The sequence below is a fragment of the Panthera uncia genome (genome assembly GCF_023721935.1).
Source record: "Panthera uncia isolate 11264 chromosome C1 unlocalized genomic scaffold, Puncia_PCG_1.0 HiC_scaffold_3, whole genome shotgun sequence".
Taxonomy (NCBI): Eukaryota; Metazoa; Chordata; class Mammalia; order Carnivora; family Felidae; genus Panthera; species Panthera uncia.
Genome location: NW_026057584.1, coordinates 7934622 through 7958543, shown reverse-complemented (window position 1 = coordinate 7958543; position 23922 = coordinate 7934622). Strand labels below are relative to the sequence as shown.

At 41.3% G+C, this 23922-nt stretch overlaps 1 protein-coding gene across 1 annotated transcript in view; it reads left to right on the top strand.

Moving 5' to 3' along the window:
* DIS3L2 (DIS3 like 3'-5' exoribonuclease 2) overlaps positions 1-23922 on the top strand; it is a 348511-nt gene that overhangs the window by 60042 nt on the left and 264547 nt on the right. The window contains exons 4-5 of the mRNA XM_049614679.1: positions 4149-4202; positions 11459-11560. Coding sequence (XP_049470636.1) covers positions 4149-4202; positions 11459-11560 — 156 coding nt within the window. The remainder of the gene's footprint in view (positions 1-4148; positions 4203-11458; positions 11561-23922) is intronic.

Here is a 23922-nt window from a genome sequence, read left to right as displayed (position 1 = left end):
AGTGGGAGCTGGGCGACCCTGTAGAAGGCCAGCAGAGTGAAGCAGGTACAAAAACATGGGTGGTGGCCGTGAGGATGATGAGGAGTGGAGCCGGACCTGGCAGGATGCTGATGGCTTAAATGCGAAGCTGAAGCAAAAGGAGGAATGAAGCATAATTCCCAAGTTTTGACTTGAGCAACGAGATGGACAGTTTTGCCGTTCACTGCGGTGGGGAAGACTGGGGGTTGGAATGCGGTGCTGGAGTGGGGAGGGAAGGGAGCAGACGGCGTAAGTGAGGGATGAGGCCCTGGTGATGAGTGTGGCAAACAGAGAGGCAGTCTGAGGCAGTTACAAGCGAGGACTCTGGAACCAGACGGCTTGGGCTTGGATGTGGTGTGCAGGTGGGCACCTCTCAGTACCTTGGTGTTCTCATTTGTAAGAGGGAGGACAGCAGTACCCAGCTCATAGACTTGATTGGAGGGTTAAATTAGTTGATAGATAACAAAGTTCTTAAAACAGTATGTAACATGTAGTGGACTTAATGTAAGTGTTATTTGAGATTTTTTTTGATGGCTATGGGAGAAACCTTTGTTACTCAACTCGGGGTTGCTGCCCACGGAGGGTTAGCTGGCTTTTTAAGAAAATGTGAAAATACATATTTCTGTGTGAAATTCCTTTGCTTTAAGTATTCTCAAACACCCTGTGAGCCAGATAAAACATGTTTGTGATGGCCAAGTTAGGCTAATTAGCCCAGTCATGTGGTATTTTTCTCCAGTAACATTCAGCTCCTTGGGTGCAGGCATGGAGAAGGCAGGTAATTGGGTGAACTGAGAGCGAGGACTTGCCAGTCAAATAGAAGAGGGAGAGTGGACCCAGGGCTCAGGGTTTGCCAGGGCAGGAGGTAATGACAGGCCATGGCAACTAGCTGGCCAAGGCAGGGACTAAACATAATGTGGAGACAAAATATGGTCAAGTCCATGGGTTGGAAGTCTTAGTGAAGACAAGACATTGTTGAAGTGGGGTATTTACCTTAAGTGAGATGCGAGGATAGAGATCGTGATCAGCAAGTATGATACTTGAGTTTTCATGTTTAGAGTTGGTGTCATTAGCACTGATGCCAAGAGACAGCCGTGAACACAGGGGAGGGTGGGTAGGGTGGGTAGGGTGGGTGGAGGAACAGGTGGCTAGAGTGACTGGCTAGGGTTGTCTGGTCAACCCTATGGATGCGAAGTTCCGTAAGTGTTTATAGGGATGGGGGTGCAGAGGAAGACAGTGAGCTATGAGTCAGAGCACTAGGGAATCAGAGATATGATCAGAAGGTTTGAAAATGATAGCACTGAGGAGGTATAGCAGGAGCTAATGATAGGATCTTCAAAGGATCTTGGTTTTGATCAAGAATGGAGGAAAAAAATAATTTTAAAAGCTCAATGGGGAAGCAGGGGGCAAACATTCTTCTTCTGGTCCCTGAGATACATGGGATAGGAGAGATAAAATAGACTCCCTTTGAGAGCACATCAAGGGGAGTGATCCTGTCAGGGACAGCTGGGTTTCAGTTAAGTCAGGAAGCACAGGAGCATTCAGAGAAAGATGGAGCATTGTAGGGGCCTCACTGATCAGGTTCAGGCCTAGGAGAGGGTTAAGGAGGAAGATGAGTGATGAGGGTTTGGGTAGATTAGGTGATGGTCATAAAAATATGAAAATGGAAGTCCTAGGGGCGCCTGGGTGGCTCAGTGGGTTGAGCGTCCGACTTTGGCTCAGGTCATGATCTCGCAGTTTGTGAGTTCGAGCCCTGCGTGGGGCTCCGTGCTGACAGCTCAGAGCCTGGAGCCTGCTTCGGAGTCTGTGTCTCCCTCTCTCTCTGCCCCTCCCCCACTCATGCTCTGTCTGTCTCTCTCTCAAAAATAAATAAAAATTAAAAGAAAATTTCTAGGGGTGCCTGGGTGGCTCAGTCGATTAAGTGTCCGACTTCGGCTCAGGTCATGATCTCACAGTCCATGAGTTCGAGCCCCACGTCGGGCTCTGTGCCAACAGCTTGGAGCCTGGAGCCTGCTTCGGATTCTCTCTCTCTCTCTCTCTCTCTCTCTCTCTCTCTGCGCCCCTCCCCCACTCGTGCTCTGTCTGTCTGTCTCTGTCAAAAATAAATAAACATTAAAAAAATTAAGAAATGGAAGTCCTGGACTTTTGCAGATGAATAAGACAAAGACAGATGTATTCTTTTGCTAGAAGAACATCAAGTGAGGGGGGAAAAAAACCCAAAACAAACCTTAGATCAGAAAGCAATGCTTGGAATCAGAAAATGAGTTTTTAAAAACTTTAACTTCAGTGAATTGACTTTATTTGGAGTGTCTTCCCCTCATTAGACACTACACTTTATGAGGCAGAGACTTTTATTACTCTCCATTGTGTCCCCATCACTTAGCATAGTGCCTGTCATGCTAGTCTTCAGGAAATTGTGTTGAGGGAGTGGATAAAAATTGAGGATAAATGTAATAAGCCTTTTATCTCCCTCCTCCAACAAGAGACAGCTATTCTAGAAGTGAAATTTCAGTGACATTCATGAAAAGGAACTGGCCTCAGAGAGCTCTGCTGGCCTTGTCTCCCACCCCACCCCCCCCACCCCCCTACCCTGAGCAGAGTTACAACATGGTGGGGCAAGAGTAGTTGCCCTCGGGGCGTCTGGGTGGCTTCGTGGGTTAAGCGTCCGACTTCGGCTCAGGTCATGATCTCACGGTCCGTGAGTTCGAGCCCCGCGTCGGGCTCTGTGCTGACAGCTCAGAGCCTGGAGCCTGTTTCAGATTCTGTGTCTTGCTCTCTCTCTGCCCTTCCCCTGTTCATGCTCTGTCTCTCTCTGTCTCAAAAATAAATAAACGTTAAAAAAAAAAAAATTTAAAAAAAAGAGTAGTTGCCCTCTTAAGCACTCTTGCTTATGTGGCGTTCTCTGCCTGAATTTCCCTTCTGATTTATCTGTGAATTTTTCTCCTGTCAACGAGCGGATCAGACACTGTCTCTGAAACCTTTCCTAGTGCCCCCAGCCGAGAGTAAGCTGTGTCCCTACTTACAGAGTTCTTCATATTTTACTTTAGAAACAAGGACTGAGCTTGATCACCACTCTCTCTCCACAATGTGTGTCTCAGGATCTTGAATGTAGCCAGTATTCAATAAATCTTGAATTAAGTCCACTTAGGATGTTAACAACAATAGTATAAACTGTGACATGGGAGTTTGTAATTTACACATTTAAACATGGTGCACCGGTGGAGGGAAGGACTATTTGCTACTTTATTTTATGCTCTCACCTATTTTGTTAATTAACATATCTTCGAGTCTTTCAACATTTTAGGGGGGAAATGTTATTTAAAACACTTTCTCAAGACACCTTTTGAGTCTGGCTCTTAGGAAAATAACCGCCTCTATCCATGTGTTCCAGTGGCCTTCAAATGCAGCTGGAACCTTGGGAGGGTTACAGCTTCCTGTAAGAGCCTAAAATAGTGAACTGCTATTGAAGGCAGCCCCCACCTGCACCCCTGTGCGTAAATAGAAGCAGACCCTGATTTGGTGCTGGAATAACATGAAGTTGAAGGCAGACTGGGTGGCCTGGCTGTTGGAGTCAGGATTCCCATTTACATTAAGAGCTGGTTCTGGACCATTTTGAATTATTGACTCATTTGGCTCTGCAGAAGTGCCACAGTAAAAAAAATATGCATCTGGTCTCTCAAGGTTGAGTATCCAGGTTGGAAGTCAACCTGTATCACTTTGAAAATTGTCACAGACATGAGCAAGCATGGCAAGGTCTCCGTGAATAAAAAAGGCCATTATATAGCGAGGCGTAATCCCCACATAACCTTGTTCTTAAAGTAAAGGTTTAAATGTGAAGACCGGCATCCAGGGGCGCGTAAAATCCCAGTAGTTGCTGCTCTGCCGCTCCTCTCCTCTGCCCGTTCACAGCAAGGTGCCAGTATGAGCTTTCAGTCTTCGATGGAACCTTGTGTTCCAGACATCGATATAAATCATGTTTCACGCAGTTTACGAGTGGTTCGCGTATGCCTGAGTCGTTTCCTAGATCGAGCTGTTTAATTAATTTAAAAACGTTTTATTGGAGAATAACATACATATGGAAAAATTCTAAGTGTATAACTAGATTTTCACAGATTTTATTTTTTATTTTAAAGGGTGTATTGAGAATTAATCCAAAGAAGTTTCATGAAGCCTTCATTCCTTCCCCGGTAAGTTCAATAACTTTATAATAAACTTAATGTCACAGTTAATTTTTTAGATGTGCTCTGAAACTGAAATCATATATTCTAACTAAAAAGCGGAGTAGTAAAACAAAATCGAGGATGGGCACGGATTTGTTTCAAATTTAAATAAGCAAAATTTGTCTTTGGCTAACAACCCCTTCTGCCCGTCTTAAACCCACACTGCGAGTAAAGGGGACAGTACTTGTTATGAGGGCTGCAGAGAGCAGCTGAACCCACACAGACGCCCAGTAGGTTTTGCAGTTCAATGCCCTTGGTTTATAGCTTAAAAGGATTTATGGGTTTTTCTGCTGATTTAAGTTAATCTTTCCTAAACACGCTATCTACTTTCGATCTACTGCGTGAGCTAATTTGCAAATATGTCCAAAAATAACGTGTAATGCTTTTTTTCTTTTTGGTCAGAGTTTCTCACTTCACTCCTCTGCAGGTGATAGGACTTGGTATAAGGCTCTTCACCGTTGGGTCTTTATACCCTCCTGATTCATTTTAACAGGCTCTCTCCTGTTAAGGGAAGTTCACTCTGACATATAGTTAGCAGGAGGTCTCTGGATAAGGCTCGATTGTGCAAAGCCAGGAGAGCAACATTCTCAAATTCCTGACGTGACTTTTCCAGGCTGCCATAAATAAGATAGCCATAGAATTGTAGATTTTTTTTTAAAGTTTATTTATTTTGAGAGAGAGAGAGAGAGAGAGAGAGAGCGTGTGTGTGTGTGTGTGTGTGTGTGTGTGCGCGCGCGCAAGTATGAGCTGGGGAGTGGGGCAGCAGGAGAGAGAGGAGAAACCCAAGCAGGGTCTGTACTGTCGGCACGGAGCCTGATGGGGGGCTCAATCCCACAAACCATGAGATCATGACCTGAGCCAGAATCGAGAGTTTGGACGTTCAGCTGACTGAGCCACCCAGGTGCCCCCATTTATAGATGTTTTAACGGTGGAAGAGAGCATAGGAATAAATTTGAACTTATTGATGAGGGAATGGAATACATACATATATATATATATATATATATATATTTTTTTTTTTTTTTTTTGTTAACATATTTCATGATGTTAAATGACAAGTTTAGTGAGAATACAAGCTCAGTCATGTGCTTCACAGGTGGTAGTTGTGTCACAATAACTTTTAAGACCTATTCCCAAGCTCAGTTTAGTTCTTTTTTTCTTGTTCTACAGAAGCCAAGGATTCACATTTGTTTGTCAAGTTCAGTCTTACCGGTTGGATTAGATAAAAAGTATCACTGGCATGTTACATTGTTCTCTCTGAATCCTATTCTGTTCCTGTGATGGAATGTGCTAGATATGCTGACCCTCGTACTTTGATTGTATAACTGAGGGTCAGCTTTGTGGCATAACTTACCTGCAGGAGTAGTTTTATCGTTCAGTGGAAACACTGTTTACATGGTGTTAAGATTCTCAAGTTTGCTCATAAGATGAAAATCACATTCAGTAATCATAAAAATTACCCATGAATACTCTTAGGAATATGCCTTGTTGGAGACAGATAATCTCTCAGTAAATCCAGCATAACTTGCATTTTCTCTACATTAGAAAGAATTACCATTTATTCGTTGGCATACCAGTTGAAGGAGCTTGATTATAATAGGGGCCCCGGTGTATGAAAAACATGGATTTTTAAGCACGAGAATCATACCCTGTGCAGTAAGGAGTTCACCCTGAGAGACACCTGGGAGCTGAGCAGATTATAAATCTCCTGTCTCCTGTGTTCACTGAAGTTTGCTGTCATCGATTGGAATGTTAAGGGGAGCTCCACAGAACCTTTTGAAAATTTTATTGCTTATTTTCTTTCTTCTCTGAATACACAGTATTGAATTTCCCTGAGTTGGATCCATGTTAGGCTGGTTCCTAAGAGGTGTGGGGCCCAGGACAAGAATACAAATGGAGGCATGCATACTTTATAATAATAAATATTTAAGAGTATAAATCAAACTAGCAAACTGTTAACACATTCATAACAAATAAAATATATTTCTTGCCAAAAATACCTCTATGTACCTGGGTTCAAATGTAGAATTCTCATACTCCTTGGAGCTCCATGCTGAAGTGGGGGTGCATGGAGAGGGTCTACCTCTGGCCTACCCTTCTTCCCTTCCCAATCCTGTCTTCCCTCTTTGCTGCCCCCCCCCCCCATCAGTGAGGGTGCTTGCATGCACTTATGTGAGCATCTTATCATATCCCACATGTCCAAGTTCTTTCCACATGCCTTGGAAATACCTGTCCTTTAGCCACCTGTCAAGTCCAATGGGTGCCACCAGTGACTGTGGTCTGCCTTCGGGCAGACAGACCTGGGGAAGATGCCTGTGTATGCCCTGGAAGTGAACTTGGAGCTGATTACCCCAGGGATGCTCATCTGTTTGGCCCTTAGAATTCCCTGCTTATGGAGAGGAGTGTGACTGGAGAAGGGCCAGAGTAAAGGTCCTCTAAAATGTGGGGCCTAGTTAGGTTCCTATAATTTAAATTCATATGACCTAAATTTGCAAATGATGTGTTGCCACAGTTTAATTTGGCTTGTTAAAGGAAGTTAAGAAGCAAAAGTTATTGATGTTTCAAAAGCCCAAGTTGTTCTCCTACTTGAAATTGTATTTTTGGCATGTCCTATTAAGACTCTTTTAGACAGTTGTGATATTAGGATTGGCTTATTTTTATGCCTCTTTTATTCTCTTAATTGGCACTAATGGAGTAGTAATATTGTCTCAGAGGGTAAAAAAGTGCTGAATGATTCACCTTTAAGTAACTAAGAACTGACTGCAAAAGCTCTATCAAAGCCTAGTTGTAAGTTTTGGTTGTAGATACGGGAACAGTCCTGCATTCTAGTTTTGTGGGGTTTTTTGGTCAGCTTAAGTTTTTAGAGGCATTATAGAAAGCATTGAGGAGGGAGATAGTGGAGGCAATAAACTGCATGTAGATAAACCCCACAACCACCATTGGTCTGGATTTATGAGCATATGTAGCTCATGTCCAGGTCGAGTATGAACTGGAAAAATGCTCGCAGGTGGACTAGGAGTAAGATGTCAGAGCCAGGGACTGAATGTTACTGTCCCCTGCTTTAGCATGGACAGTAAAGACAGGAATTGATAGTAAAGAAGATGTGGCCCCGACCCTGATGATAGGAAATTGAAGAGTTTTCTTATTTGTAAAACGAGGGGTGGATTAGATTGTCTAACGTTTCTTACACCTTAAAAATTCCAAATTCTAATTTAAATTTCTAAAGTTTTTGGAGATAACAAAAGTACACTAGGTTTGATTATTTAGGTTCTTACTAACTTTAAAAACTAAGTTGTGAACTTACACAATGTCATTTGCTGTGTTAAAATGTCTACTTAAGTCAATAGGCTAAGAACAGTAATTCATCATCACTTGTTTTTTTTTTTAGTTATTTTTAACGTGTATTTATTATTATTGAGAGACAGAGAGACACAGAGCATGAACAGGGGAGGGGTAGAGAGAGGGGGAGACACAGAATCTGAAGCAGGCTCCAGGCTCTGAGCTGTCAGCACAGAGCCCGACGCGGGGCTCGAACTCACAAACTGCGAGATTGTGACCTGAGCCGAAGTTGGTCGCCTAACCAAGTGAGCCACCCAGGCGCCCCATCATCACTTGGTTTTAATAAAGTACTTCAGGGCGCCTGGGTGGTGCAGTCGGTTAAGCGTCCGACTTCAGCCAGGTCACGATCTCGCGGTCCGTGAGTTCGAGCCCCGCGTCAGGCTCTGGGCTGATGGCTCGGAGCCTGGAGCCTGTTTCCCATTCTGTGTCTCCCTCTCTCTCTGGCCCTTCCCCGTTCATGCTCTGTCTCTCTCTGTCCCCAAAATAAATAAAAAACGTTGAAAAAAAAAAATAAAGTACTTCATTTTGGGGGCTGTTGACTTAGGTTCATTATAATTTCTACTGATAGAAAGTTGATTTTCATTTTCTTTTGACAAAGCCAAAATACATGGGACAAGTCACTTATATATGTACCTGCCAGCCTCCTGGAGTTCTCAGTAAAAGTAAGATACAGAGTTAGAATAAAACCATGTGACTTTCAAGCAAACCAAGATAAATTGGTATTATTGAGATGCTTCTTTGTCCTATTTGGAATAGGATAAAGAGGAGAAATAGACTAGATATAGAAACTTGGCTTTTTACAAATAACATAAGCTCCATTCTGAATATGTTGGTGTAAGAAGTTTTATAACTTTTTTGTGCATCTTGTCATGGGAGGCACCCTTTGAACATCTGTGGAATTTATTTGGCCCAAAGGGAGCTGTTGCATCAATAGGGAATGCTCTTGGTTGTCCTCCCCCCTCCAAAGCCTCCTAAGTATTTTTTTTTAACGTTTATTTTAGAGAGAGAGAGAGAGAACACACATGTGCGTCCATGCAACCGGGGGAGGGGCAGACAGAGGGGGTTACAGGGAACCTGAAGCAGGCTCCATGCCGATAGCACAGAGCCCAGTACCGGGTTTGAACTCGCAAACCGCAAGATCATGACTTGAGCCAAAGTCGGATGCTTAACCGACCTAACTACCCACGTGCCCCTGCTAAGTATTTACTTAGATTACCCCCAGATCCCTTTATATTTCCTCTAGGGTTGTTCATTAGTCCGTTTTTTTCCCCTACTCTTTCTGGGTGTGGGTGGGTAGAGCTACTCTTTGGAATTCAAATAAAGAACTGAACTCTTTGGCCTTTAAAAGTAGTCAAGGGCGTGCCTGGATGGCCCAGTCGGTTAAGCACCCTCCTCAGCTCTGTGCTGACAGCTCAGAGCCTAGAGCCTGCTTCGGATTCTATGTCTCCCTCTCTCTCCCTGTCTCCCCTCCCCCAAAATAAACAAACATTAAAACAATTTTTTTAAGTAGTCAAGTGGGGGTGAATCAAACTTTAAAAAAAAAATTTTTTTTAATGTTTATTTATTTCTGAGACAGAGCATGAGTGAGGGAGGGGCAGAGAGAGAGGGAGACACAGAATGTGAAGCAGGCTCCAGGCTCTGAGCTGTCAGCACAGAGCCCAATGCGGGGCTCGAACTCACAAACCGTGAGATCATGGCCTGAGGCGAAGTCGGTCGCTCAACCGACTGTGCCACGCAGGAGCCCCAGAATCAAACTTTTAATATTGAGCTGTTCCCAAGTTTACTGTCTTTAAAATAAGAGGTTCTGCAACAGGTACAGGGTTTTGTAAGAGCTGAGTAGTGATGCAATACCTGTAGATTTGTATATTGTTTGAGGTTTTGTGTTTTGTTTTTTTTTTGTATACTGTCTGCTTTTCTTGGTTTCTTGGGATGGAAATATGACAATACCAGTATCTTATCATCTTAAATCTTTGCGCTAAGGGTGGTGTACCTGCTTATGAAAGAGACGTTTCGTTCCATATGTTTTGACACGTGATAATGGGTTGGGATGACCTCCAGACAGCTCTCTTTTCATCCCAGGGAAGTTGGAGAGATCCTGTCGCTATGTAAATTGCAGAAGGCAGCAGTTGGTGATGATGTGCCACACTTCAGTTGTTCACTCTCCGTTCATTGGTTGTTTCTTCCTTGTATCCGTGAGAAGCTCGACGTGAGGTTAACAGCAGTAACTGTCTATGTGGCTAACACAGTAGCGGTACCTCAGGGACTAGGGTGGGTCAGGTTTGGCAACCTGTGTAGGCCACAGCTGTGAGCCCATGGTTAGATTGGAAATTAAACAGAAAAACTGTTCTAAAAGGTCTCTAATGGCTTGTAATTGGAAACTATAAAAAATGCTGGGGCGCCTGGGTGGCGCAGTCGGTTAAGCGTCCGACTTCAGCCAGGTCACGATCTCACGGTCCGTGAGTTCGAGCCCCGCGTCAGGCTCTGGGCTGATGGCTCAGAGCCTGGAGCCTGTTTCTGATTCTGTGTCTCCCTCTCTCTCTGTCCCTCCCCTGTTCATGCTCTGTCTCTCTCTGTCCCAAAAATAAATAAACGTTGAAAAAATAAAAAAATTAAAAAAAAAATGCTGACTGCCTAGAGTCCCATTTTTGGTGGTGGTGGGACAAGTTTGGTGAATTGGGGATGCTCATTTCAGTTTTAACTGAAATGTCATAGTAATCGCCTTTAGCTCGTTGAGTGTTAAATCTTATCGAATCAAGTGCCTCTATTAGCAAATTTTGAGTGGTGGTTTCTATGCCTGTTTGCTATTATTTCCTTTAAGAAAAATAAATATTTTATTTCTCTTTTATTTTCTGAAAAGAAGCACTCCATATAAACCTTCAGAAGGATAAAAGGATTAGAGTACATGTTTGCCTGTTTGTTGATGAAACGTTTTAAAAATACTTCATTTTTTTTCATGGACCCTTACTGCTGAAGGGGTGGTTTTCCTTAGCTCTCTTTTCCATCTGAGTGTTTTTTGCAAAGTAATTTGGCTTACTAGGAAGACTCTGGCCTCTGTGTAAGTTTAGTAGTTGATACCTGGGGAGTTCACTAGGGCTTTACTGCTTTAAGTGGGTTATTTGTAAGCATGTGGTCAAGGATGTAGGTGTCCCGTGCTTTGTGTTCACAGGGGGTGAGGGAGGGGGGTCCAAGTTCACCCTGCTCCTCAGTCAGACAGGTGGAGGAGTGTGAGAATGCTTCATGAATCTCCTGTCCCTTTCCTTTCCTTCTTTGTCTTCTACTTAGGTCTCCATCAAAACAACCATACTTTGCTTTCTGTGCCACTTGCCTGCCGGGGGGGGGGGGGGGGGAGTATGATTTTGCTAGTTCCTTCCTTGGAGAACCCAATTCCTAGAGCTGGTTGCTGCTCCTGCCCCCAGTTGGTTTTCTTGGGGGATTATATTTTATTGTTCTTCTGTTTGCTTGCAAATTGGCTACTTTTTACCCTTCTTTGATACTTAAAAAAAATTCAGTTAGTGTAGAAAATGTATCATCATGCTTTATGTCAAACAAGAAAGGATCACTTACTCCTTTCTCATTCCAATTAGGAAAGCATGCAGCCTCAGTTTTTTGCGTTATATATTTTTGTTTGTTTTTGGTCTGCCTATGGGAGATCTTCCCTTATATTTAAAAAAATGTTTTTTAACATTCTGTTAACCTGCTCTTCTATGTTCATCCCCATTTCTGCTAGTTCCAGAGACTGATTTCCCACTAGGTCTGTTTGTGGCTATGTACTAGCATTCTTGTGAGGTCAGTGGACAGTTTGTAGAGTTCCCAACTTTTAAACCAAGGAAGTAAGTTTTGGTTCCAGGCCTTGGTAAGGTGACTGTTTTCTCTCTCCAACCTAGGATGGTGATCGAGACATTTTTATTGATGGTGTTGTTGCTCGTAATAGAGCCTTGAATGGGGATCTGGTGGTCGTGAAGCTGCTTCCAGAAGAGCAGTGGAAGGTAAGTTAAAATTTCCTTTTCTAATAATAGAGTCCTCAGGGCCTTTTCATTCCATGGTGCATCGGGGAGACATCATAAACTGAAGCAGTCATGGACTCTTCTAAGAAGCAGGCCATGGAATGCTGGGAACTTAGAAGCATCTGATGGGCAGACAGCTAATGATTTGAGTTGTTCTCCTTGCTCCCTCCCTTGTGACCTGTCTTCCCTTCACATGCCTTGCATTGGTTTCTGGTAATTTTTAGGACAGAATAAAAGCTTGCAGGGCACATTCAAACTTGATATGTATTATTTTCCCACATTAAATACTGGGAGAACTGGAAAGACAAAGTCATGGGAGGGTGGCAGTCTTCATACATTCTTGCTGCCTCTATGGGAAAACTCAGGCAACACATACCTAGTTCTGTAGGGTCCAGTTTGGTGATTGGGCTTCCTTTGGCAGACAAAAATAGACTCTTTTTATAAAACAGAGATCTGGTGGCAGAGGAAGTGTTTTCAACATGAGCATATTCTGGGTTTCATTCTCTATATATGTCTGTCAATCGAAAAGAAAGATGTGGTTTTTGACTAATATTTTTTATTAAAATTTTTTTTTAATGTTAATTTTTGAGAGACAGAGACAGTGTGAGTCAGGGAGGGGCAGAGAGAGAGGGAGACACAGAATCCAAAGCAGGTTCTAGGCACTGAGCTGTCAGCAAAGAGCCTGACGCGGGGCTCAAACCCATGAACCGTGAGATCATGACCTGAGCTGAAGTCATATGCTTAACTGACTGAGCCACCCAGGTGCCCCTTGACCATTATTTTAAATAAGAGTCAGGCACTAGAATCATTTATAGTAGCAGTTTCTTTGAATTGTCATGTAGAACTGGCAACTTGTGTGTCTAAGTCTGGATTTTTCTTTGTAGCATTTATTCATAGCATCTTTTATTTGGCTCAGTTCATCGGTGTTGAGGAATATGGTGTTGTCTTCATGGAGCGGTACTATAGGAAATAATAGAGTGGGCTTTTTAGGCTTGGGTTTGAATCCCTTTCTGCAGCTCATCTGTATAACTTTGGGTGAATTATATAACCTCTCTGTGCCTCAAATGCTTCATCTGTAAAATGGGAATAATCTTAGTACCTACTTCATACGTTTGTGATGAGGATTAAATGAGAATATACATGTAAGAATCTTAGAATGGTGCCTAACCCATGGTAGCAGCTCAAGAAATGTTGGTTTTTATTATTAGCTTTTCCAGAAATGGGGGAAGTACTACCTTATCTCAGAGCTTTGTTGAGATATAAATTCAATTTGTGTTTTATCCGACAGGGCCGGAGTAACTGAGTTAGACCTATATGCCAGGGATTTGTAGGGTGTAGGGATGTTAATAATGATCACGATAGACATAGTTCTTTCTTTTTTTTAATCTTTTTTCAACGTTTTTATTCAGTTTTGAGAGAGACACAGAGCATGAGTGGGGGAGGGGTAGAGAGAGAGAGGGAGATACAGAATCTGAAACAGGTTCCAGGCTCCAAGCTCTTAGCACAGAGCCAGACACAGGGCTGGAACTCACGAGCCATGAGATCATGATGTGTGCCAAAGTCATTCGCTTAACTGACTGAGCCACCCAGGCGCCCCATGATAGACATAGTTGTTAACCCTTATGGAGCTTTTAGTCTGATGGGGAGTGCAGGAAGAGACAGATACTAATAATACACAAATTTAAGGATAATTATAGTTAATGCTGTGAAGTTAAGTGAAGAGTATTTTATGAGGGTTAGTTATCCTAGTCCTGATACCCCCAGCCCACCCCCAGTTGCAGCCAATTGTGGCTGTAGTCTCCTCCCTTGATTCTCCAAAAGCACAGCTAAGAGCTGGTTCCAAGTCCTAGGAACATAGATTGATTTAGGCCACTTTCTCTTTTCTGGAAAGCGTCATCTAGCACAGTGTTGACCATATCTAAGAAGGCAAGAGGAGTGCATTAGGGCCTGATCAAACTAAAGGAAGTATTCCTGTAGGTCATTTGAGGGAGTAAAGAGGCAGAATTAGAGTGAAGATGATCCGAAGAAGGAACACAAAAAGGTGGTGGTTTCCTTTAACTCAAGGAGTGAGAATGGGCAGAATAGAAAGAAATAGAAGAGTAGTTAGCAAATTGGGTGAGTCTGGCGCTGACCGGAACATGTGTAAGATGTTGACTGGTTGAAGAATAGGAATGGAGAGCATATAGTAGAGCACCTGTTGAGCTCTACAGAGGTGGACGAGGTTGATTAAAAAAGAGCAAGGCCAAGTTGCCTAGCATCCTTCCTGCCTTGGCTGCAGCAGGGGATGGCTAAAAAAACCCAAACATATGAATAAATAAGTTAGTTGCATTATTTTCCCTGTTTTGCACCTCCTTTGTATTTAAGACCAGCAGGCACAGCCTTTCCTGGTATTGTATGAACCACTCTTGCTTTGGATAGGAAGCCTAGGAAGATGAGGGTAGGTTGGAGGTGAAAGTGTTTGTTGTTGTCATGCTCTAGAAGGACAGCTTAGGACTTGGGGATTCTTACTTCTGCCTTGGTGCCTTTGCTTCTAGACAAAAACCTATACCTCCTTTAAGACTCAACACAGCCAAGTTGTGTTTTTTCCCAAGAAGCCTAAGTTTGTGATTTTGTAATTCCTAGGTCACTGGAGCTAGTTAAGCAGATAAGAATTTACTGAAATTCTTATAGTGCTCCCACAGTCAGTGTATTCAGACTACATAGACACAGCTTGTTGTTTTTCTATTTTACAGTTAATATCTAAAGGCAGAAGAGATTAAGGGCCATATGGGAGTTTTAAGCCAGGGAGTGACATGGTCTTATTTAGCCAAAAATCACTCTGGCTGCTATTTGGAGAATGGAATGTAGTGGGGGCAATTGTGCATTGGCGTGGCCAGTTAGGAGGTATATGCCGGGCCGTGATAGTGAAGGTGCAGAGAGGTAGAGATACATTTTGAAAGAGCTAATGGGACTTGAAGATAGATTTGAGGAGTAGGGTTAATGAAAGCAGAGAATGAAGGATTAAGGTTCTGGTTTAAGCAAAATGGGTGAACATGATGTCATTAATTTGAAATGAGGAATAGTAGGGATGAGCATGTTTGGGTACAAAAATTATTAGTTCTGCTTGGCCATGTTAAGTTTTAATTTCTTTTCAGACATGTTAATAGAGATGTTGAGAATATATGGAGGCGTAGATGGTTCATTACTCATAAATTCTAAGTTGTGGAAGAAATAATCCCGATTCTACACAAACACTTGCAGAAGATGCAAGAGGAGGAAACCTTTCCCAACTTCTAAGAAGGCAGCATTGCCTTAATATCAAAACCAGGAAAAGACATTGTAAGAGAAGAAAGCTATAGACCAGTACTCCTCACAAACATTGTTGAAAAAGTCCTCAACAAAATATTAGCCAATAGAATCCAACAACATATTATACTAAAAGGGTAATATAGCATGAGCAAATGGGGTTTATCTCAGGAGTGCAAAGTTTAATATTTGAAAAGCAATTTCATGTAATTCACCTAGTTAACAGACCAAACTTACCATATTTCATTTGAATGCCATCATTTCAATAGATGCAGAAAATACAATTGACAGAAGTCCACAACAATTCATAATAAAAAATCACAGCAAACTAGAAATAAAAGAGTACTTCCTCAATTTGGCAAAGAACATCTAGGAGATACTTATAGCTAACACCATTCTTAGTAAGAAGAAAGGCTAAATGCTTTTCCTCCAATATTGGGAATGAGGTAAGAATGTCCCTTCTCATCCCTTTTATTCAACACTGTACTGGAGATTCTAGCCAGTACAGTAAAGCAATAGGGGATAAAAGCATTCGGATTGGAAAGGAAGAAGTAAAACTGTATTTAATCTCAGACTATATGATTTTCTATATATAAAATCCTAAGGAATCTACAAAAAGCTGCTAGAACTAATAAGTGAGATTAGGTTGAAGGCCAGAAGGTTGATATAAAAAGTCAATTGTACTTATATATATTAACAATGAGAAATTGGAAATTTCAAAATTTATTGAAGTATCTTTTTCATAGGATCAAAATTATGATATACTGAGGGAAAAATGTGACCAAAGATGTGTAAGACATGTACACTAAAACTATAAACGTTTTATAGTTTATAAACTGAGAACAATTACATAAGGTCTCAATAAATGGTGAAAAATATCATGCTCATGAATTAAAAGACTCAGTAATGCTAAGATACCAATTCTATTCAGATTGATAGATGGATTCATCACAATCCCAAAGAAAATTGTAGCAGGCTTCTTTATAGATGTTAACAAGCTGATGTTAAGATTTGTATAGTTGTGCAAAGGACCTAGGATAGCCAAAACAAAGAAGAACAAAATTGGAGGCTGTATATCACCTGATTTCAAGACTTACTATAAAGCTCTGATAATCAAACTGTGTGGTAATGTCAAGATAGACATATAGATTGATGGAACAGAGTAGAGAGGCCTGAAGTAGACCCACACATACAGGATTATTTGATTTTCTACAATGGTGCCAAAATAATTTGGTGGGGAAAAGATCTCTTTTCAACAAATGTGCTATTACAATTGTGTAGCCATATGAAAAATAATGAACTTTGACCCTTACCTTGTACCATATACAGAAATTAACTTGAAGTGGATTATAGATATAAATGTTTGTGTAAAAACTATAAACTTTCTATAAGAAAAAGGGGAAATTTTTAGTGATCTTAGATTTAACAAATATTTCTTAAATATGAAGCATAAAAGAAGTAATAAATTTGACTTTATTAAAATTATCAACTTTTGCTTTTTAATAAACACAGTTACAAAAAGGCAAAACATTTATCTGACCAAAGATTTTTATTATCTAGACTATAAAGAACTCTTTTAGTCAATAACAGGCAGCCTGTTTAAAAACTGTATTAAAGATTTGAGAGATACTTTACTAAATAAGATACATGGATAGCAGGTAAGCATAGGAAAAGATGCTTGACATAGTCATTAAGAAAATACAAATTAAAAGCACAGGATACGACTATAAAATCTCTAGAATGGCTGACGTTAACAAGACTGACCATAACCAGTGTTGGCAAGGGTGTGGAGCAGCTGGAAGTCTCACGCACTGCCGGTGGGAATATAAATGGTATATTCACTTTGGAACACGGTTTGACAACTTCTGAAAAAGTTAAGTGTATACTTAACATGACCCAGCCATTCCACTCCATTCCTGGATACTTACCTTGGAGAAATGAAGGCATTTGTCTGCATAAAGACTTACATATGAGTTCATAGCTGCTTTTTTGGTAATAGCTCCAAACTGGAAACAGCCCAAATGTCCGAAGGCATGAAAGCCGCTTTTGCTATACCTATTCAACAAATACAACTCAGCAGTTAAAAAAAAAAAAATCAATGGAGTATTGATACATGCAGCAACATGGACAAATCTCAAAATAAATTACGATGGATGAAAGAAGCTAAGCAAAAAAGAATACACTTTGTATGAGTCCATTTATATAAAACTCTAGAAAATACAAACTAATTTGCATGAACAAAAGGCAGATCATTGGTTGCTTGGGGCAGGAGTAAGAAAGATAGATTACCAAGGGGCCTCAAGGAAGCTTTGGGAGTGATGGACATATTCATTATCTTGATGGGATAGTTTCATAATTGTGTATGTATGTCAAAGCCAATCAATTTGTGCACTTTAAATATATGTAATTGTTTTTTTTTTTTTATTATTTTGGAGAGAGAGTGAGCAGGGGAGAAGGGCAGAGGAGGAGGAGGAGGAGGAGAGAGAGAGAGAGAGAGAGGGAGAGAGAGAGAGAGAGAGAGAGGGAGAGAGAGAGAGAATCTTAATCAGCTTCTATGTTCAGTGTGGAGTCTGACGTGGGGTTTGATCCCCTGACCCTGGGATCATGACCTGAGCCAAAATCAAGAGTTGGATGCTCAAATGCCTGAGCCACCCAGGTGCCCTTAAATATATGCAGTTTATTCTGTGTCAGTTATACCTCAGTCAAGCCATAAAAAATAACTGAAAATAAAGAAACAATAAGATACTTGGACAAATGAGCCTGGAGCTCCAAGGAAAGATTGAAGCTAGAGATGTAAATTTGGGAGTCATCAGCAGATACGTAATGTCAAATCCGAGGCAGTGGATGAGATCACTTAGAGAGTGTAGCTAAAGAAAAGAAGGCTGAGTACCGAGTTCTTGGGTAAGCCAGCATTTAGAGGTCAGCTGACGAGACTGTGGAGAGACCTGTGCCCCTGGACAGGGAGGGTATGAAACATGGTGATTAACTTTCATCTGTGTCTAAAGCAGAAATCAATGAAATTGAAAACAGAAAAACAAATATTGGTTCTATAATAAAATCAGTAAATCAATAAACCTCAAGTACAGCTGACAAAAATAGAAGTCACAGGTCACCAATATCAGGAATGAAATCGGGAATATCACATATCACAAACATTAAAAAGATAATTTTTGAAAAACAAAACAAAAATTTCAGCTGTGCTTGGTTTAGGGAACAGGCTGACGCAGAGGGGCAGAGGTGCAGAGAAATGGGTGTCCACAGACTCAGACTTTCATAGTCCATATGGTCTGCTCAAATCTAGGAAGGCATTTTTTGATCTACCGGATCCTGAGCCCTTTCTCATGAACAGGGATTGGTATGGATACAGAGAAAAGCCTAGACTGGCAAGGAGGACCCTTTGAGTTGCTGGCAGTAGATTAAGGGAGATGACCGAGGGACTGCCTTGGTGTGTGCGTAGGCCCTCTTCAGCTGCCAGCAGGTTTGAAATGTAGAGGATGGTCCAGGGTTCCTTGACTTATTCGTTTTCTGTGGAGCTCCTAAGGATCTTCACAGTGACTGCCTGATAATTGCTTTTTATATGAAAGTCAACCCCACTAGGTATGTCTCTTGGGCCTCATTACTTAGAGTATTTCATAGCTTCCCGTTCTGAAGTGGGAAGCCTTGCTGGCTGTAGCCCACCTGTCACAGTTGTTGGTGACAGGGTCAAACTAGAGAGAAGAGAATATTCAGACTGTCCTCAAGCATCCCTGACATGTAGAATATAAACATCTCAAAGCATACTGGCCAATTGTATTACAGGTTTGTTAGTACAAAAGCATATTGTTGTCAGAGGAATCTGTAGTCAATGGTGTGAGCAAATGTGAATTAATTGGATTATTCATCTTTGCTTCTTTATGCTTGTTGTGCTCACCCCCTCTTGGGTATGTAAACTACAGGGCCTTTGGGGTTTTAGAAAAAACAACAATTCTTTTAGCTATAGTAGTAAATAGTCAATTTATTTCACAGCATGTTTTTTGGCAAAATAGATAGCTGTTAAAGACTCAAGCTGTGAGGCAATCATAAAAAATAATTTGCTCTTATATAACAATTTTAATTTTAGAATTCTTACACTTTTGTAGTATATATATGTAGTTTTTATTACAGACATCTAATGAAGGATAGTTGAGGGACAAAAGATAGTTTCTTCACTTTGTCAATTGGGACATTAAGTGACTTGTTTAGGAACTGGAAGTTTTTGGCAGGGCCAGGGAGCAGAATCCAGATCTCATGACTTTCAGCTTCTCGCTCTTATAGGGTTTCTTTTTTCTTTTGTGTGAGTGTGTGCATGTGTGTGTGTATTTTTCTAGGCTGAGGGTCTGGTTTTCCTCAGATTTTCAAAGCGGGGGGAGACCTGTCCTCCAAATGATTAGGAGCTATTTCACAGGTCCTGATGATTCTGCCCAGAACTGTGCCAGGTACCTGTTGGCTTCTCATCCTGCACCCTGTTCTGTGCTAGATCCTGGAGGTTCAGCCTGGGAAAGGTCACAGGCTTTGCTGTTAAGGAGCTCGTAGGCTGGATGGGATGGGGATGGGAACAACTGTAGTATGGTTTGCAAAATAGAAAGAAATACATGTCATTATGGGGCACCAAACTCTTATGAGAGGACTGGAGAAGGTTTCCTAGAGGAGGTTGCATCTGCACTAAGGTTTGAAGATGGGATGGGGCGCCTGGGTGGCTCAGTTGGTTAAGTGTCTGACTTCGGCTCAGGTCATGATCTCACAGTTCATTGGTTTGAGCCCCACATCGGGCTCTGTGCTGACAGCTCAGAGCCTGGAGCCTGCTTCGGATTTTGTGGGTCTCTCTCTCTCTCTGCCACTTTCTCTCTCCCTCTCTGTCTCTCTCTCAGAAATAAATAAACATTAAAAAAAATTAAAAAGAAGATGGGAAGGGAGAAGAGAGGTTTTGTTTTGTTTTAGGATGAGAATGACTTGGGTTGAGAATGATTTGGCAAGAGAGGATTGTGAAAATTTCCACTTTCGGGGAGGAACATGTGGAGTAAGGCTCTCTGTCCCTGCTGTGCCATCGGCTGAGTGCGGCCCTCCCAACTCTCCTAGAGACTGGTAAAAAAAAGTTCTCCAGTCCCTGCCTTCCAAGAAGACCAACAGCCTTGTGGGCCAGCCCTCCCCTACCCCCTGCCGCCCATTTTATTTTGAGAGAGAGAGAGGGAGAGGCAGGGAGAGAGAGAATCCCAAGCACGCTCTGCACTGTCAATGCAGAGCTTGACGTGGGACTCAAACCCATGAACCACAAGATCATGGCCTGAGCCAAAATCAAGAGTGGGATGCTCAACCAGCTGAGCCACGCAGGCGCCCCTGGCCTTGGCCCCTTTTGCAGAAGCCCCACAGATACTGCTCTTTGCTCTGTAAACACTCCCTTTGCCATTTATTTGATCTTCACCCTGCCTCTTGCATTCTCTTTTCCTTTTCTTCCCTTTGTCCCATTAAGTTCATCTCCATAATCATTAAACAACTTTGTCCTTCATCTTTTTTGTTAACTATAATAAGTTTACGCTGTTATTTTCCTTCTTTTAGTAGCCCAATATAGTGCATCACAAATATATAAACCCTGCGGATGTTGGATGATTGCTAACTTTTTAGGGCTTGCTATGTACCAGGAACTATATTTAATGCATCATACCATTCTTTAGTCTGCTGTTGTCTCTATTCCAGTTTTGTGAATGAGAAACTTGAGTCTTAGCTTACACATTTTACTTATTTAGGGAATATATAACTAGAGAATGACAGAGTTGGGATTCAGATTCACATCTCTGAATTTCATGAGCTCATTATTATTTGTTATTTCAGAGATAAAAAGAAGAGAGTTATTGGATATGTAGATAGAAATTGTCAAGTATCATAAAAATCAGCATAAATCCAGGAAATAGTAATATATACCTTAGCATTAGGTAGTATCTTGAGTTCCCATCATGGGTAAAGAGGATAATTGTATCAGTTGAAATGACCAAAGGCTTAGTATTAATTCTTAGAAAATAGCTGCTTTAGAAAAAATTAATTAGAATTCTAGTGGTTCTGTCTTAAGACTAGAGAGGTATGATAGCTTCTCAGGGCATTATGAAGGCAGGTGTTGGGAATGTGCCATAACCTTACCAGACATCTGCTCTAGATAGCGGATCAGATACTGAGAGAGCTGACTCAATTATAAAGTTACCTCAAGAGCTACAGCCTGCTGAACAAGGGGTCACAGACCCAGCTGTCATCCTGACCTGAGAGTAGATCACAAACTCGTGGGGCATGTGGCACAGGTGTTCAGAAGGCAGGTAGGCAGTTGCCATGGTAGAGGTGGGTCCTTCTCTGACAGAGACATAGGACTAATTTCAGAGACATAGGACTCTCTCAGTATAAACAGACTGGTGGAGCTGGCCCCTGGGCTGGAGTCAAGGAGGCTATTTAATTGCCATGCTAGGAGAATTGGCTAGAGCAGTATTGGGAGCAAGAACCAAAGCAGGAGACCAACCCTGAGAGCCAGAATTCTGGGCCTTTTTTGTGTTGTTGTTGTACCAAAGGAGATTTGGGAGCCCGGAATTAAGGTCTGGTGTCTTGGATCTGGGAGGTGGGTTAAAAGCTAAGGCCTTTTAGAGGAGGAGCCAAAGCTGTTTGAATGTTGCCTACTTTGCTTGATTGCGAACTAGGGTGAGCAGCTTAGTTGATGCAGCCATAGTGAGTGACCCAGGGAAAATCGGAGTAAAGGAGGAGGATAAGAGCATATTAAAATTAGACTGTCCTACAGTGTGAAACAGAAGCTGATTAGCTAAAGAGTCAGAGGTAGATGTCAAGTGAAATTTCTACTCATTCAAAATTAGTTCTTATATTTTTTGTCTGAATATTTAAAACTATAGTAAGAAAGGTTGGAGTCGATTTGATATATTGATAGCCACTGGAAAACTATAATGCTATTCGTTTATCCCTTAGGTATTTGTTGAGAGCACTTGCATCAGACAGAGAGGATATAGTTGGAATAAATCAATTAAGCACTTTGTTAGTGAAGTCTAATTTTCTCTTAGGACAGGATTATTTCACTTAATTTTCAATAGAGCAAAGTCTATGCATGAATTAAGGAGGGTGGAGAAGCAGGGATAATTATTCTGTGTTTCTTAACAGGTCTGTTATACAGTTACTAAGAAAACTTACTGTTATGCAAAGATACTTACACTTCAGCAAAGGAATAATAGAAGTACGGATGGGTATTTTAGAAGAGATTGGCACAGAAAGAAAGAACTAATGGGTTTGAAAGAATAAAGGAAGCGTTGATAGGAGTTACTACTCTTGTTCTAAATTAAACAAACAACAGAAAAATCAAAGTGCACATTTAATCCCTAATTTTCAGTGGCTGTTCCAAACCTTCTTATGGTCACACGAAATCGGTCTCGTACGGTAAATTGTTTCCTTTGACAACTAACTTTTCCTTCAAGTGATTGTTTTAAAGTTTTGTCTTCCAAGTTCTTCTTTAAATATGCATCCATCATACTAGATTATCCTTAATCCAGTCTCTTATATAACCACTATCATTTTGGATTGTTCTCAATTCCAGTGGAATTAGGATTTCTTAGAACTGTTTGGTTTCCTGGCCTGTATGACAGGCCCGAAAAAGACTTGGAAGGTACTTAATGATGGAGGGCAAGGTCTTTGGAGCCTCCACCCATAGCAATATGGTAGGTAAGGTATATCTACTACCATGATCAGATTTTCCCAAAATTGTTATATACACAAACCTATTTTTAACAATCATCTTTTCTTCTTCATTATTGCCAGCTCTGGGATCAAATACTTCAGGTTCTTGCCTGCTCTAAACATGCCTTCAGATCTCCGTAATTCAAATTGAAATGTCTGAAATAAGGAATGTATCATTTAAGGATAGAGTAGCTTATTTGTGCTGGGAAACTCCCAATTAATATTTCAGGATTATTTTCTAGAAAACTAATTCAGTCCTCCGTAACTCCATGGAGATGGTTTGGTGAAACTCACGTTCATTGTATGGAATGAATTAATGTAGATGAAGGACCTTTAGCAATGCTGGCACATTGTTAAGTGCTTAAGAAATGTCAACTATTACTATTATTCTTCCTTGAAATGAAGACTGAGAGGCATTGTTTGGTCAAGAGCACGTAATAACTCAAAGTTGCTATTCCCAGCTCTTGAATTTACCACTGATAACATTTATTTACAGTAGAAATAAAATGTTGATGTAAAATGTTGGTGTCTCACTATGCATTCCTTTGAAGGATCTAAATTGCTGGAAGGTTGTGATAGCTAAGGTTATACTGTGGAACAACATTGTTTATTTTGTACCCATGCTGTTTGCCCATCAAGATCATCTAGGGCCTTGCCTTGTATTATCTTCACCCCAGAGCCCAGGCTGAATGAAATAGCTGCTAACAGGAGTATTCCCCTTTTCTGTGGCAGAAAAGAGCCACAGAGCCTTGGACATTTAAAATGTCCTTGCCCAGAAATGACCCCATCAGTTCTGCTCACACCTCATTGGCTAGAATGAGTCACCTGGCCCTCCTCAACCACAGGAGGGCCAAGAAGTGTCGTCTTACCAAGTGTCTACAAGTAGGGATAGGAGCATATACGTGGTGAACTGCACTAATGACTGTCACACTGCATTAATTAGGTTGATCATATGTTGCATTCTTGACCAGCTATCTGAAAAGTGTATGCCATTGGTCACTATGGAGATCAGTCAGCAGTTTCTGTATCGCTTACTACAAATTCATCTCCATTAATGAAGGAGGAATTGAGAAATACCTGAAAGATCTAGATGGTCTTTAAGGTCACCTCTAGTTGTATAATTTTTGCTTGAAAGCACAACGTGTGATGCAAAGTAAGTTTGTTCATCTTTGCATCAAGCTAATGGTACAGTTTGGGGGTATAAAAGGCAAGGAAATTATGTTTTAAGGAAATGTACTGGCATTCGTGTGATAATTTTTTATAAACCATACAGTGTTTATCATTATTAGTAGTGTTGTGATACTGTTGCTTGCTACTGCTCTTTAGTTTTT